Here is a 14,976-nt window from a genome sequence, read left to right on the forward strand (position 1 = left end):
CACAGCTCCCCGGCATGCCCGGGGGGTCCCCATTCTGTTTCTGTCAGCTGCAATTTTCTGAAACGGCGGATGGTGCATTCTGCCTTCCCCGGGGGCGCTCGGGAGTGAATGAAGAAATCGCCCTCAGGGAGATCTTTATTCCTGAGGATTTTTCTTCGCCCTTGTGTATTTTTGCTCCTGAAATGTGACCCCGGTGTTGGCAGCATCTCTTGGGTGACCTCCACAACACACACTGTAACATGGCTGATGGAGGATTAGAAAACTGAAACCTGGCTCATTTGAGCAACCAGGTGGGCTCGTAAACGGTCACCATCGATGAAGAAAGACTTACTGGCCATTGAAAGACAGCTGCTTGCTGCGCCCTTCAGCTTTTCCCTGAATGCACTTGAGGGTTCTTTAGTAACATCTCCTGATTTACCACTTGTCCCTGTTTTTAATATTGAGGAAAAGCATAGGTTGAAGTGATTGACTGGGTAGCAACTTTAACAGTGATGGGCGTGGGGTTATTAACATTCATAGTCATGCTGTTTTTGCAGCTCTCTTGCTTGTCTTGGAGAGGCTTATAAAAGGCACCAAGGAACGAGAAGAGAGAGAAACCACCAAATCGTGACAGGAAATCAACCTCTCAATGTTCCGTTGGCTAAAATCTTCATTTATTTCCACCAAATTTCTTGATGACAGTGTGGCCAAACCAACAGCGTTGGAGCTCATGTAACTGCATTAACTTCGCTAATGAGGGAAAGAGAGGGGGATGATGACTGACGTTTATTGATGTCCCAAAGTATGCACGGCCACCTGCCAGGTGGTTCACACCCGCATGTTCTAAATTCCTCACAAGCTCCAGAGGTAGCCTTTCCCTTCGCCCACACGTAGGAAAATCAGAAGTTAAATAACCTGCCTGGGGTCATACCACTTTCAAAGCCAGAGGTATTATTGGAACCACTGCTGCACTAGAACCCAGGTTCCTTCTGGTGAATCAATGAGCTTCTCCAATAATCAGTGTTGTTTATGCTCAAACAGTTGGATGGTTTCTTCTGATCTCATTCATGCCTTATATTTGTATAATATTTGATTATTTATAAAGTGCTTGGATATTAATCATATCATTTCAGTCTTACAACAGCCCTATGAAGTATGTACAGCTGGTACCCTGTCCCCATAATATAGTATCCAGAAGTGGGTCAGGAAAGTTAAGTAACCTACCCAAGGTCCATCAGGGCTGACTCTGAAGCCAGTGGTTTTCTCCCTCATATCTCCTCTTTTCTGGACACATGGACCATGAGAGTTTATTTTCATGACAGCTGAGTGTGATGGATTCAAACCTGAGCAACTCTACGGGTATTTGCCACAAGGCTTATAATGAACTGAGACAAAGCAGTTAGCCACAGATTATAATGCCACTGTGGTCCCATGACAAATGACAGGGAGGCTGCAGTAATGAAATTTTACGCGAGTAAATAGACCACATCTGAGGCCTAGCACAGCCGCATTTCCCGCTGCAGGAAGCGCAGGGAAACGTCTGGGTGGGGGTCCCCGCCGACAGGGGCCGCGTGCTAGCAGGATTAGGAAGATCTCTCAGAAACAGTGATTGCGGTGGCAAATGTGTGGAGCCTCCGATAAGGACCAAATATTTATTCTGGCAGAGATTAAATCTCTGCTTTCCCTGAATCTATTATGGATCTTGCAGAGAATCTGCCCAAGAATATATCTCACTGATCAGCCAGCTCACTGAGCCAGAACTGTCCTTTGCCACTGCTGTGGCTGCAAAGCTGCAGAAGGCTGGTTGAAAGGTCTCCTCTCTCCCCGGACGCTGTTCTCCATCCAGGATTAATTAGTGACTCAGAGGTGAGCTGAGTCACCAGCAGTCCTTTCCACCCATCCGGGGTTCGTACAGTGACTTCTCATCAAAGAACAGTTGTGCAGTAACAGCCCACGTGTGGGGCGGGCAGAGGAGGAGCGGTGTCTGCAGCCATGGTTTCCTAACTCCCCCAGTCCGTTCATCTGCTAAACAGGTCCTGACTCAGGTTACTACAGCTGTGCTTATTTAGGGACCAGAGTGACTAGGTACCAACACACACCCACCCTTAGAAATGAATGCCAATTGTTTAAGAAAAAGCCAAAACGTCCTATTGTCATTTCTGAATTCCCAGAGACTTAAGGTGTGAGAATAAAATGGATCATAATGTCATTAATTGTGGGCATGAAAGGTGCAAAACCCCTATCATCACATCATCAGGCCATTTATCCACGCATCGTATTTTAATGCTCGGGACTGTTTAGTGCTAAAGATGCAGAGATGGGGATAGAGCAGAACAAAACTGAGAGCACAGTGCCCCGTAAACAGGGGTTTAGGAGATCCTGCGAGCACGGAGACTCCTGAATCACTTTCCCCAGAGAACAGGCATCATTTTACAGCCCCTGCTATGCTACAGGGCACCAAGGACGCAGCGGTGTCGCCCCTGCGCCTCAGCCTCCCTGAGCGCTGAAAGCAGCCTTTGTTGATCAGCCTAGATTCCTACTTTCCAAGGCTGAGACTCCCGGGTATTTCTCCATCCTTTGGTTGGACACGAGGTGTGTTCATACACTACAGGAAAACTGGCGAGTGGAGAAAAGCCTGGCTTTGAATAAATATGGGAAGTGTACCAAGCTCTGTGGAGACCAGTGCCTAAAATCTCACCAGAAGTTGTAATTTATTGACTTTAAGCACAGTAAATGCTTAATAAACATTGTATTTATGTGTCGAATGAATGAATAAGTGAATGAATGAATGAATGAATGAATGAATGAATGAATGAAACCAAATTATTAAATGTGAGGTGCGGGCAAACCTTTCTTACATCTTAGTTCGTATGGATCCTGGACCTTCTCCCCATAACCTTCCCTGTCCTCCCTCCTCACGCCCCTTCCATCACCTTCCTCCTCCTGTTCTACCTCTGCCTCTTGACTTGGGACGCAGAGGACTGCAGACTAGGTGGATAAATATTGTGGCTCAGTCTTCCGGAGCCTCAGAGTTACAGCTCACTTGTATTATCCATCAATGTCCAACCTCTTGCTCAGCCAGTAAGTCAGACTATCCCTTTGCCTGTTCCTCCTGGCGCCCTCCAGGCCTCAATGCCTTCCCAAGAGGTGGGGAGAGACCGGTTACCTCCGATCAGCAAGGTTGCTTCCATCCCATGCCCCACTGGAATACTAATTCCAACTCTCAGTTGTGGCTAATTACTAGAGAAGACTGAGAGTTTTAATAGCACTGTTATTTATGCGTCAGCGGTTCACTTCCTCGGAGGTGGATGGTATCACCACCTCCACCTTCAGCACCGCCACCACCAGCTCCGCCACCATCCCCTCCATTGCCACAGTGTCCGTCTTCTGGGACTCATGGTGTTTTCTCTTGCAGAAGTCTTTTTGGGCATCAGAGATCCCTTCTGCTGTATAACATAAAGCTCTTGCACTGAATATTATACCCTCTTCGGATTAATCTTAGGAGTGGGGCTGCAAGTGGGGAAGGGGGGGACAGCCAACTAACTCTGAAAACCCCAGTGCAGTTTCACTGGCCTCTACTGAGGGTGCATTGTCTGTGCTTTAGACCTTCAGAGAGGCATCTTCGGGAGTAGGTCCATAGTACTAGTTCCTCTGCCATTGGCTCCTAACGATTCGGTACCCCTCCCCTTGGCCTTGATTACCCAACATGTGCAGGCAGGCTTAGCTTCACTCTTTAACCCTACATCTGAATTGTGAGGTGCTCTAGGGCCCGATGCCTCATTAGACTCCCCTAGAAAGCAGGCCTGACACACCGCACAGAAGTGAGCGATGCTGCTCTGCACAGTCGTTAGGTAGTTCTGTGGTACCAGCTCTGATATCTGTTGAGGGCCATTAAATGATGTAACCTGTGCAGTGCAGCCTGTGAGAGCAACCTGGGTCGCTTGACACCACTGGCTTTCGTGTTTAGGATGAAAGCCCATGGAGAAATGATTAGCTTCATGCTGACACCTCCCTCTGGGCACCTACACGTGTATTGTTAGTTGGTGGATCAACTTCAAAGGCGGAGAAGCTTGCGGTTGGTGATAACTATGCCTTTTGTGTTTCTTTGTTATAGGAACAGGGGAAAATTGGCGTTGTCTTCAATATCGGCACAGTCGACATCTCCATCAAAGAGGAGAGAACCCCAGTAAATGACGGTAAATACCACGTGGTGCGCTTCACTCGGAACGGAGGCAACGCCACGCTGCAGGTGGACAACTGGCCCGTGAACGAGCATTACCCCACAGGTACATGCCTTCCTCTCAATGGCTCTCCCATTCTTACTTCTGAATGGTAATTGTCTCATGCCCGTCACTAAATGGTAAAACACTGAATATTCAGTGTACATTTCTGGGTTTTGTATGAGAAGATCAGTTATTTCCTTAGGACTTGGCCGAGTGCAGGGAGCTTCTGGAGACCCACTAACTATGCACTGAGCACTTTTTGTCAGCCTGACTGGCTCATACCAAAGACCATTACTGTAGGATTTCCAGGGTGTTGCAAATGATGAGCGGTGCCTTGGGAAGGAGCAGCATCTTTATCACGAGCTATTGTGGATCATCCTGGAACAATCCGTTTGGGATCTAGATTCTGTGTAGGTGTGGCTGAGGGTTCACAGGGCCAGAGACAGCAGAAAGACTGTGAAAGGAAGTTTACTAAACCTGAGTGGGTGAGCAATAAGACAAGGGAACAGAGAAAAACAAAGGGTGGGATTTCATTCATTTGGTTGACTTTGCCAATTTTTTTTCCCACTTACACTAAGCCTGCCTTCATATGCAGGGATTGGTGCTAGTAGGCATTTTAATAGCAAGCCTTCTGGTGTAGGAGGGAGAGGGGTTAATCATCTGTTTAAATTTCATAGTAAAGGAGCATTTGCCAACAAACTCCCTGAGCCAGATGGCGCCATCAAGGGCAATGGGAGAGAAGGTGGCTTCTTTAAAAGATCATTTCAATAATCCCTTAGTTTTCCCTCCCATCTCTCACTTTTCCTAGGAAAAGAGCCCTGAATCCTGATCATAAATGTTTCAGGAACAGAAGGGAAAATACTCTTGCTAAGGGCCTCCACGATTGTATTACCACCTGGTGGGTACAAGAGAATAGCTCAGAATATTGAACTTCCCATTAATGTGGGTGTGATGCTATGTCTCACTGTCAATCTCCTACACTCCAAATTCCCCATAATTTCCTCATGTTCATCCTTTCACTTCCTTTATGCTGAGGTGTGCACAGAGATGAGAAAGCCAGAAGCCCTTGTTCAGAAATTTAAGAGCTGTTTAACTACTAATCATTATGGCCCAAGAGTTCTGAGTGACCTGAAGGCTTTGATTATGTTTTCACACCTCACTCAGCATTAATTTTTTTAAAAACCAATCAGAAGTAACTGTACTACTGGGTTTTCCCCCTAATAGCCAGCCTTCCTGTGTCTAGTTTAAGCACTATGGGAGCGTCCACAAAGACCAAGCAAGACTCCCACGTTATTGAAGCAGAAAGCCCCACCTACCCCTTTATCTACTCTCTCCATCTCATACAATACCCAGCTCAGCCTTTGCTGGGAGTCTCCTGTCATACACTTAGCACTTCTTAAATTAAGTCACAAAAATGACCTTATGTGATTATCTCTGAGCCTTGGAAGGGAGCCAGAGGTGTTAACAGCTACTATGAATTTTTATCATCAGCCAAATTCACTAGACACCACTAGACCTGATTTTTAAATGCTTCTTGCTTAAACTCTGGGGGATGGGGGTTGCGGGGAAATCAAAATAGCTTGAGGTCTTAAAAGCTGTTTATTTGCTCATAAGAAACATCAGTGTCTCTCCATGCATGTTATCATTGGCCCTTCCAGTGCTGCTGTAGGGTTTGTCATGTTTTTATTAGGAATTTCAAAGATTTCTAAATTGATATTAACCACTTGCCCTGAGCCAGTATAGAATCTATGAGGTTGCTGCCAGCAATGAAAAGGCTCTTTGATGGTAATTTTAAAGCCACAGATATGTAAGGGAACTGGTGACCCTTGCTGTGTGCCTACCTCTTTGTATCGTTAGTTCCAAATTATAGGTTGCTTCCTATGTTTTCAAAACAGAGAACAACCTTTCTTTAATGGCATTGCTTCCCACAGAAAACTATTATTACTAGTAACTGTTGGTAACTGTTACTTGGTAATAATAAGTGTTATTATTATAGGACATGATACAGTATGGCAGTTATAAATATGGGCTTTGGAGGCAACTGGCTGGCCTTGGGATGTGGGTGCCGTTCACTGTGAGTCTAACAGTGGATTAAGACTTTGAAATGCCCTGAGCACTGAAATATTTGTGCCTCTCTCCACATATACTTCAAAATACAACAACACTAAGTGTAGAAGTATCTAACAGGCCTGATTTTTCTACTCTGATGATCACTGTAATGCTTTAAAAACATCAGATTCTTTCTCCCCATTTTCTCATTTTTCACTCTGTTTTCTTGGTTCCCTAAGTAAGTGTTCATTCCTCATATTTGGTAATGCAGTTCCAAATCTTAGGGAAGCCCTTCAACCTCCCGAGTATTTGTTACCTAGTCTGTAAAACGTAGTAATGATAATACTTCCTTTCCAGGGTTAATGTGAAGATTGAGTTGAACGCATGTAAAATGCTCAACGTAATTCTGGGTCAATTAAGTCAATACTCAATAAACGTTAGTATGAGGATTTCCAAACACATGGGTAGCTTTTTTTTTTTTAAACTATTACATATTCACGCACACAGGCTACTTCATTTTGGCTTAAATTGGGTAGGGTAGATACGCTTTTTTTTTTTTATCCTCTCCTGAGGATATTTTTCCATTGCTTTCCAGAGAGAATGGAAGGGAGAGAGAGAGAGAAACATTGATGAGAGAGAGATGCATCGATAGGTTGCCTCCCGCGCGTGCCCCAACTGGGGCCGGGGGTTGACCCAGGTACCAGCCCTTGGCCAGAATCCGACCCGGGCCCCTTCATTCCACGGGCCAATGCTCTAACCACTGAGCCAAACCAGCCAGGGCTAAATACTCTTTTTCTACATTTCAAATTTCAAAAGAGACCCAGGGAGATGCTGGGTCTTTCCTAAGGTCATATAGTGAACAAGGGACAGAACTAAGACCAGATTCTACAGTTCTCAGCTGGGCACAATGCCCACTCTCACCCCCACAGCAAATGGGGGGATTTGTTGAAAAGCGCACCGACAGGCAGGGGCATCACTCTTTCTGTGTCACCTTAGGTTTATTTCTTTTCTGTGAAGTGTCATATTACAAAGGCGAGCATCACTAAGCACATGTAGGTGGTAACTGTGAGATGAGTTGAAAATCCTCCTTTAAAGAGAGTTCTTTAGCTGCGCTGAAAGGCTCATTTGTAAGGTCTTCAAGCCATCCCGATGACAATGGCAATGGCAATGGCAGTGTGCTTCCATGGAGCAACGGAAATAGTACGGAAAAGTGTTTAAAGGAGCTCTCACCTCCTGTCAAGGCTTCCTGGGAGTGGCTCACTTTTGAGCTTCGGACACCTTACTTTCTCTCTTTCCCGCTTTCCTGTGAGTCTGAAAGGACCCCTTTAGCGAAATGTAAAGCATCATCAGAGCTATCTGGCAATGTTTAATTAATCTGTATTCAACCATAAGAGCAAAATACCCCCTGTATCTGGCCATCAAGGAACAAAGCCACCTGGACATAGTTTTTATGGAAGTGATGCATTCTCCTCTTTAATTGATAGTATTTAATTGATAGTAATAAATATAAGAACCATCAAGAGGAGCTTAGTTGTGCTATTTTTCTACTGCTAACACTTAAACAGTAAAGAAACGTGGAGTGGCCCCTGTAGAATATTCACCTGAGTTTTTTCATTCTGAAGACATGCTCTCAGGTCAACTCCAGAATCTCCTCATGGGCATTTATGGGGTTTTCTATGGCTCTACTGAAACATTGCACTGTGAAATATTTAGAAACCAGCCAGGCACAGGGCATGTAGCATACATGCTCTTTGTGAACCAGGAAGGATCTAAAATTGAAAATACTTCTGTAGCCACCAGAACCTTATATCAGTTAATTCTGGGAGATGGGGCTCAAAAGCAGCTTCTTCCTCTGAACCTGAAAATAGAAAGGTTGAGGAATAGGAGAGGGAAATAAAAGAAGAATCAGCCCAGAGCTAGCATCCAGACACTGACAAATGTGCTTTATAAAGCCTCTGATTACTGTCTTGACACAATGCAGTGGTGGGGAAAAGGGAGGGGAGGTGAGAGGTGAGTTGAGCTGAAGAAATTAATTTTAGCCCCAGCTCTAGGCCCCCTGGGCTGCCGGGCTGCCTGGGGTTATTACAGATCCTCTCTCTGCTGCCAGTGGGTGGCCAGTTGTGTCATCAGGGCTGTGAAAACCCTGAGCACCGTGTAATAAGGGGCTTTTCAAGTCAGAGCCAGGCCCTGATGTGTAGGACTCTCCATCTCCCCATGCCAGGTGGTGCTGAGGAGAGCAGGGTCCCTGGTATTTGTTTTTCCTTCTTGAGACTGCAATCCGAGTCAGTTGAAGCCCTCTTGACTGGAAATCCCTTCATGAGTCGATAAAATGCCCACTGATGACCTAAGCTAAAATCGTGCGCCACCACCCAACTCAGAACATGAAAAGGATGGGGAAACGGCTCCCCTTCTAGGACCCTAGATTAGAAAACTCCCTCTTCATATTTAAATGTGTCAACTTCCAGGAAACCTTATCTTTGTGGGCATTGTAGGTAAAACATTGTTGTGGTGTTTCCTGATGTCCAAGTGCCTTCAGATGCACTATTACCCATGAGCTTCCCTCCATCCTATGAGGGAACTGGGTTTGCTATTATTACTACCACCGTACCCATCTTAAGGTTACACCACTGAGGCTCCGAGAGGCTAAATACCTGACCCAGTATCACACAGCTTAAGGGATGGAGCCAAGATTCTTTTCGGATGCTCAGATCCCACTACCTCAATTTTCCTGCACATTTTTCTCTTTCTCAGAGTCGTGCTTTGATTGATACTGACACTAGGTTTTTAGGTGTTTGTTTTTCCATCAGAAGTATTCTGAACTAGAAGCCCCTGTCAGATGAGTGTAGTTAGGGTTTCTCAGCCTTGGCAGTATTGACATTTTGTGCTAGAGAATTCCCTGCTGTAGCCGGCTGTCCTGGGCATCGTGGGAAGCTTAGCAGCATCCGGATTCCACCAGCTACCTGCTGGTAGCATGTCTCCACTACCAAATGCCCTTTGGTGGCAAAGTCGTCCCCTGTTCAGAATTACTGAGTTAGAGAAAGTCTCTAACGTATTTTATTTAAATGCTTATTGTCTTTATACAGTGTAGACACTATACCGGGGAAAAGAGAGATTTCTTTGTCCGTATCTCAGCCTAGCTTATGGAGACCATGAAGGGTGAAAACAACTCTGTGTACTTGACAGGACGCTGACGTTTCTCAGGCCTTGGGTTTTCATGAATTCCTAGCCAGAAGGGTTTCTTTCCTCTTCTTTCTGTCTTTGGCTGCAAACATCTGAATTCTTCCCAGATGTGAAGCCCACATTACAACAAGCCCCAGCTACCCGCTCGCCCGTCCATCCGTTCAGGACCAGTGTCACTCTCAGTTCAACGGGGGGGGGGGGGGGGGGGGAACAGACAGGGAAGCCCTGGCAAGGGAATGGGAGGTACAGATACAACCCAGGGGAAAGGCCAGAGCTGCACTTGGTTGCCAGACTGCAGAGATGTAACGGTGGCTGGGGAGAGGCTGACTTAATGAATGTGTTTGAACGTCGCTAGGTGCACATTTTAAAACCATCTTATAAATAAATCCTTCCAACATTCTGTCACAAAGCATGTCCATTAATCAGTCAGACCAGTGCATCCCAGATATTTGCACAGATAGTGGCTCTTTCCAATTTTCCAGGAATGAACAGGGACTCACAAGGAGGCGAGTGTCTATTTCCAAGGGACTTTCGACTTGTGGGGGTTGGTCATTGGTAAAAAATGTTTTAAAAATATTTTCAATAGAGAGAGAATGTGTGTGTGTGACTGCACATGAGATTCTCCTGGTAACTTATTTCTTTAATCCTCAACTGAGGACATGCTTAGAGAGAGGAAGGGAGAGATAGAGAGACAAACATTGATCCGAGAGAGAAACATTGGTCGGTTGGCTTAGGTACGTGCCCAACGTGGGATCTAACCTGCAACCCAGGCATGTGCCCTGACCCCTGACCCCTGACCAGGAATGGACTCGGCAACCCTTCAGTGCACAGGATGACACTCAACCAACTGAGCCACTCTGGCCAGGCACCTCCTGGTGACTTTTAATAAACAGTGAGTGCTCAGGCCCCAGTCCCAGGTCACCTAATTTAAATGGTCTGGGATGTGGTCCATGGATCAGCAGCAGCAACATCACCTGGGAGCTTCTTAAAAATGCAGAGTCTCTGCCCCACCCTGGACCCACTGAATCAGAATCTGCATTTTAACAAGATACCCAAGTGGTTCATGTGCACAAGTAAAATTTGAGAAGCACTGGTCCAGGCATTAATAGTTTTTAAAATCCCATGGTGATTTCATGTGCAGCTGGATTTGAGAATCACTGATATTTAGAGAGCTAAATATGTCTTTCTTCCTTCTTGCAGACTGTGCTGTTCAATACGGTAGCCGCTAACCACATGTGGCCACAATTACAGTGTGGCTGGTATGACTGAGGCCCTGAAGTTTTATTTTCATTGTGCAGTTGCTATGTCCTAGGCACTGAGGGGTTTAAATACATTTTCTCATTCAATTCTCAGGTGAGCCTCTCAGGCTGGCGGCTGGTGGCTGGTGTTGGAGAGCGTAGATATAGAATATACTTTCTCTTATTACATTTTGCCTGTTTTACAGAAAGCAAATTTTCATTTACGTCATTAATAAAGTAGCAGGCATTTATCCTCATAGACCTCTTGAATCCATCTAATGTACTTTGTCATTGCACAATCACTGGGATCACACCTTCACTCCATTCGTGGGGTGATTGTCCCAGAGATGTAGGAAATGGCAAATACACTCATCACTCAGGCAGTTCATGCAGATGGTGATGGATACCCTCTGTGGGGCATTTCCTACGTATTCCCCATTCACGTACATCTTATTAAGCCTTGCTATAACCCTTGAGGTCAGTGTCAGTTTTATTCTCACATTACAGAGTAGGAACATTCCTGAGATCTCAGGCACTTGCCTGGCCTGCAGAGTGAGTGGAAATGCTGGGACTCCACTCCAAGACCACCTGGCTTGACAGCCCCGGTTTTTAATTGTTTTCCACAGATTCCTTTTGGTACCCTGGAAAACTTGCATGCCCCAGAAATTCTGATCTTAACCCAAATCTGGGCAATTTAGAATTTTTCTCTCAAGTTAAATCTCTAATTTCTCCCAGGTTAGAAGTCAGCACTCCCCTGAGCATCTATGACGTCTGCCTTCCGCCCCATCATCAGTTAGTCCTTTGGGGACGTTGGCAGCCTCTTTCCTTATATGATCCCATTTCACCTGCTAGCACCACATCTAAGCAGCAGGGAAGAGCTTTATTAGATGCAGGTATGTTTTACTGTTTAATGGTCTTGCTTGGGGGATGGAAGAGCGATGAGGGGGCACTTAGTGGTTTTTTTTTTAATTTTTACCTTACCAGGCAAATCTTTCCCTTTTGTGAATTCCCAGCCACAGGTAAACAGCCTTGTATTTTACAAGTTAAATACAGATGCTTCTCAGCTTACAATGGGTTTATTACATCCTGATAAACCCACTGTTAAGTTGAAAATACCGTTAAGTTGAAAATGCATTTAATGCATCTAACCTACCAAACATCATAGCTTAGTCCAGGCTGCCTAAAACGTGCTCAGAACACTTACAGTAGCCTGGAGTTGGGCACAATCATCTTACACAGTGAATACTGTGGAGTATGGGTCGTTTACCCTCTTGATTGCTGAGCTGATGGGAGCCGAGGCTCGCTGCCAGTGCCCAGCATCACAAGAGAGGGTCTCTTGCACAGCACTAGCCTGGGGAAGAGTCTATGGTCAAAGCTCAAAGTGCAGTTTCTACTGAGTGCATTGCTTTCACATCATCATGAAGTCAAAAAATCTGAATTCAAACCATCACAAGTAGGGAACCTATACAATCACTGCTATCAAATCTAGAGCCTGTCTCTCCCTGTCAGTGTCCCTCAGAAACTAATAAGCAGTTCAAGGCAAAAACTATAGGCTTCTGGCTAAAATGAAATGTAACTACTCAGAGGAAAAAAGACGAGACCCTTCATTGACCTTGAACAGCACGGGATTGAACTGCACGGGTCTACTTATACACTGGTTTAGGTTGTTTTGTGTGTGTTTCTCAATAAAGATTGTTAATGTATTTTCTCTTCCTTATGATTTTTATAATAATATTTTATTTTCTCTAGCTTCCTTTATTGTAAGAATATGGTGTGTGATATATATAACATACAAAATCTGTGTTAATCGAGTATATGTAAGGCTTTTTCAAAAGTAGGCGCTTAGTAGCTGAGTTAAAAGTTATACACGGATTTTGGACTGTGTGGGGCTCGGCGTCCCTAGTCCCCCTACATTGTTCAAAGGTCGGCATAGATGTGTGTGTGTGTATGAGAGAGAGAGAGAGACAGACAGACAGACAGACAGACAGACATCCCATAGAAGAGAAGAACATTTGGGAGAGAAGGAAAGGAAGCCCATCTTCACATGGCCCCTGGACACAAGGCACATGCCCCTGAGACATTAAGCTGAAACATGACTCAAGGCTATTTATCAAATAAATAAATAACACACAAATGAGTTTGTTATAATGGTGAAGGTGTATATCTGATAATGTGGTAGCAATTATAGTAACTAAAGACAGTATTTATCCAGACTTGACTCATGGACAGAGCAGTGCTTTTGATCTTCTAGAGATTTGTTGAGCAAAAGAACAATTTTGCTGGAAACTTCTATGGGACTTTATAAGATGCACAACTTAGTCTTGGGTCCCGGTTTATGTTTTCCTCATCTTTAGTAGACTCCCTTGGTATTTAGAGGGGAAGGTGAAATTTCACAAATTTAAAGGCACAGGATAAATATTTATTTAACTGTAAGTTAAATATTGTACATGTTATATCTAGTAGATTCAGTGAAATAAGTAATGAGACATTTGAGGGTCACTTCTGGGTACTATTTAGGCAAACAGATTTCTTAATATCTATGAATAATGAGTATATTTATATTAAATCCATGGAATAATGCCTTCAGGATTAGAAATACAAGGTAGTCACCTTTTGTGTGATTTTTAAACTATACCCATCTGAGAGAGTGTAACATAAAAATATTAATAATATCTCACTCTATGTAAGGCCTCTGCACTACACAAATTCTTCTAAGTTGAAACAATCATCGACATTGCACAATTTCAAAGGCAGGCTAAGTGAATTACAAGTTCTGTATGCTCTATTGTCACAAAAAAGCTCCACTTTAGGTAGTTAATAAAGATTCCGGCACGCAGAATTTGTCTTTAATTACAAAAATCTAGAATTATTATCCCAACCATAAAATTCAATTCCCCTCTGCTGTTTTCCTCCCGCCCCAGACTTCGATGAACATCAAATGTCCTAATGCCTGTACCATACGAGAGCATAAGAAAAGTTTTCAAGTTTCAGTCTCTTCCATTTAAGTTTTGCACAAGGTCGCAGGGTCCCTCTAGTTATTTAAAGTCTAAAAAGAACATGTAGCTTCTTACAGAAAGGTGGTACCTAAATATCCAATAAAAATAATATATATCCACATACAGTGTGTGGTTTATAATTCTGTAAAGCACGGAGGGTAATGAAAGGCGCTCTAGACTGTAAATCACTCAATCGATTGTAATCATATTGCAGCTCATCTCAAGGAGATAAAGATTTCCACTCCTCTAAAATCCCCGTCAATACCCCAGCAGACTGAAGTCGGGGAGAGGAGGGTCGGGGGAAGGAGGGATGGAGTCAAGGACAGAGAGGCACCGCCAGCCTTCAGTTCGTGGAGCTCACGTGCCCCGGGTTAGATGCCCAGCGATGTTTGGGTTTGCTCCGGGAAATGCACTTCTTTTTCACATGGTACTTCTACGGCCTGACAGTAAGTCCCTGATGCTCTGTGTGGGCCGGGGCGGAGGGGTTTGCCAAATGCCCGTGGTGGACACACAGCACATGAGGGGACTAGGTACATGGGTGGCAAAGGACAATTCAAGCCAAGAGCTAAAGGTTATATCAAAACAAATGATAGAAATCAATGGATAAAGGGCCAGAAAAAGTCATCATATTGCACTTTCATAAAGCAGAAACAGCTTAGAAATCTTTTGACTCACAGGTGTTGCCTTTTATATTTAAGAAATTTTGTTAATCTCCTCCCCCCATTGGTGAGGTCAGTTTGAGGGGGGTGATCTCCTTATGCATTCTGTTATTCACCATTCAACAAATACTTATTCAGAGTCCAACTGACAAGTGAATCCATGCTGGTGATGGGCATGTGATGGAAAATAAAACACAGACCCTGCCCTCAAGATTTTATATTCTAGTGGAATAGAAAAGCACGTAAACCAACAAGATCGTTTTTTAAAAATTTAATTGTTTGGGTTTTTTTTTAATTGATTTTAGAGAGAGGAAGGGAGAGGGAGAGAGAGAGAAACATCGATGTGAGAAACATCAATCGGCTGCCTCCTGCACGCCCCCTACTGGGGATTGAGCCCACAACCTGGGCATGTGCCCTGACCAGGAATCGAACCGGCCACCTTTTGGTGCATGGCAGGATGCTCAACCAACTGAGCCACACCGACCGGGGCCCAACAAGATAGTTTTAATGCTTAAATTCTATTGGGCAGTTATTAAGTGCTAGGTACTGCACTGAGTTCTGATATTAAATCTTCCCAATAGCCCTAAGATCTCGAGACTAGTTTTATCATCATTTTATAAATGAGAAAGTGCACGCTTGTAAGATTAACTTT

The 14,976-nt window shown here is 44.4% G+C and overlaps 1 protein-coding gene across 11 annotated transcripts in view; it reads left to right on the forward strand.

Moving 5' to 3' along the window:
* NRXN3 (neurexin 3) overlaps nucleotides 1-14,976 on the forward strand; it is a gene marked incomplete at both ends in the record, with an annotated part of 1,307,801 nt that overhangs the window by 1,136,763 nt on the left and 156,062 nt on the right. For all 11 annotated transcript variants that reach the window (XM_081139380.1, XM_081139378.1, XM_081139379.1 and 8 more), the window contains one exon: nucleotides 4,094-4,265. In XM_081139380.1, coding sequence (XP_080995506.1) covers nucleotides 4,094-4,265 — 172 coding nt within the window. The remainder of the gene's footprint in view (nucleotides 1-4,093; nucleotides 4,266-14,976) is intronic.

This window comes from Miniopterus schreibersii (assembly GCF_964146895.1).
Source record: "Miniopterus schreibersii genome assembly, chromosome: 1".
Classification (NCBI taxonomy): Eukaryota; Metazoa; Chordata; class Mammalia; order Chiroptera; family Miniopteridae; genus Miniopterus; species Miniopterus schreibersii.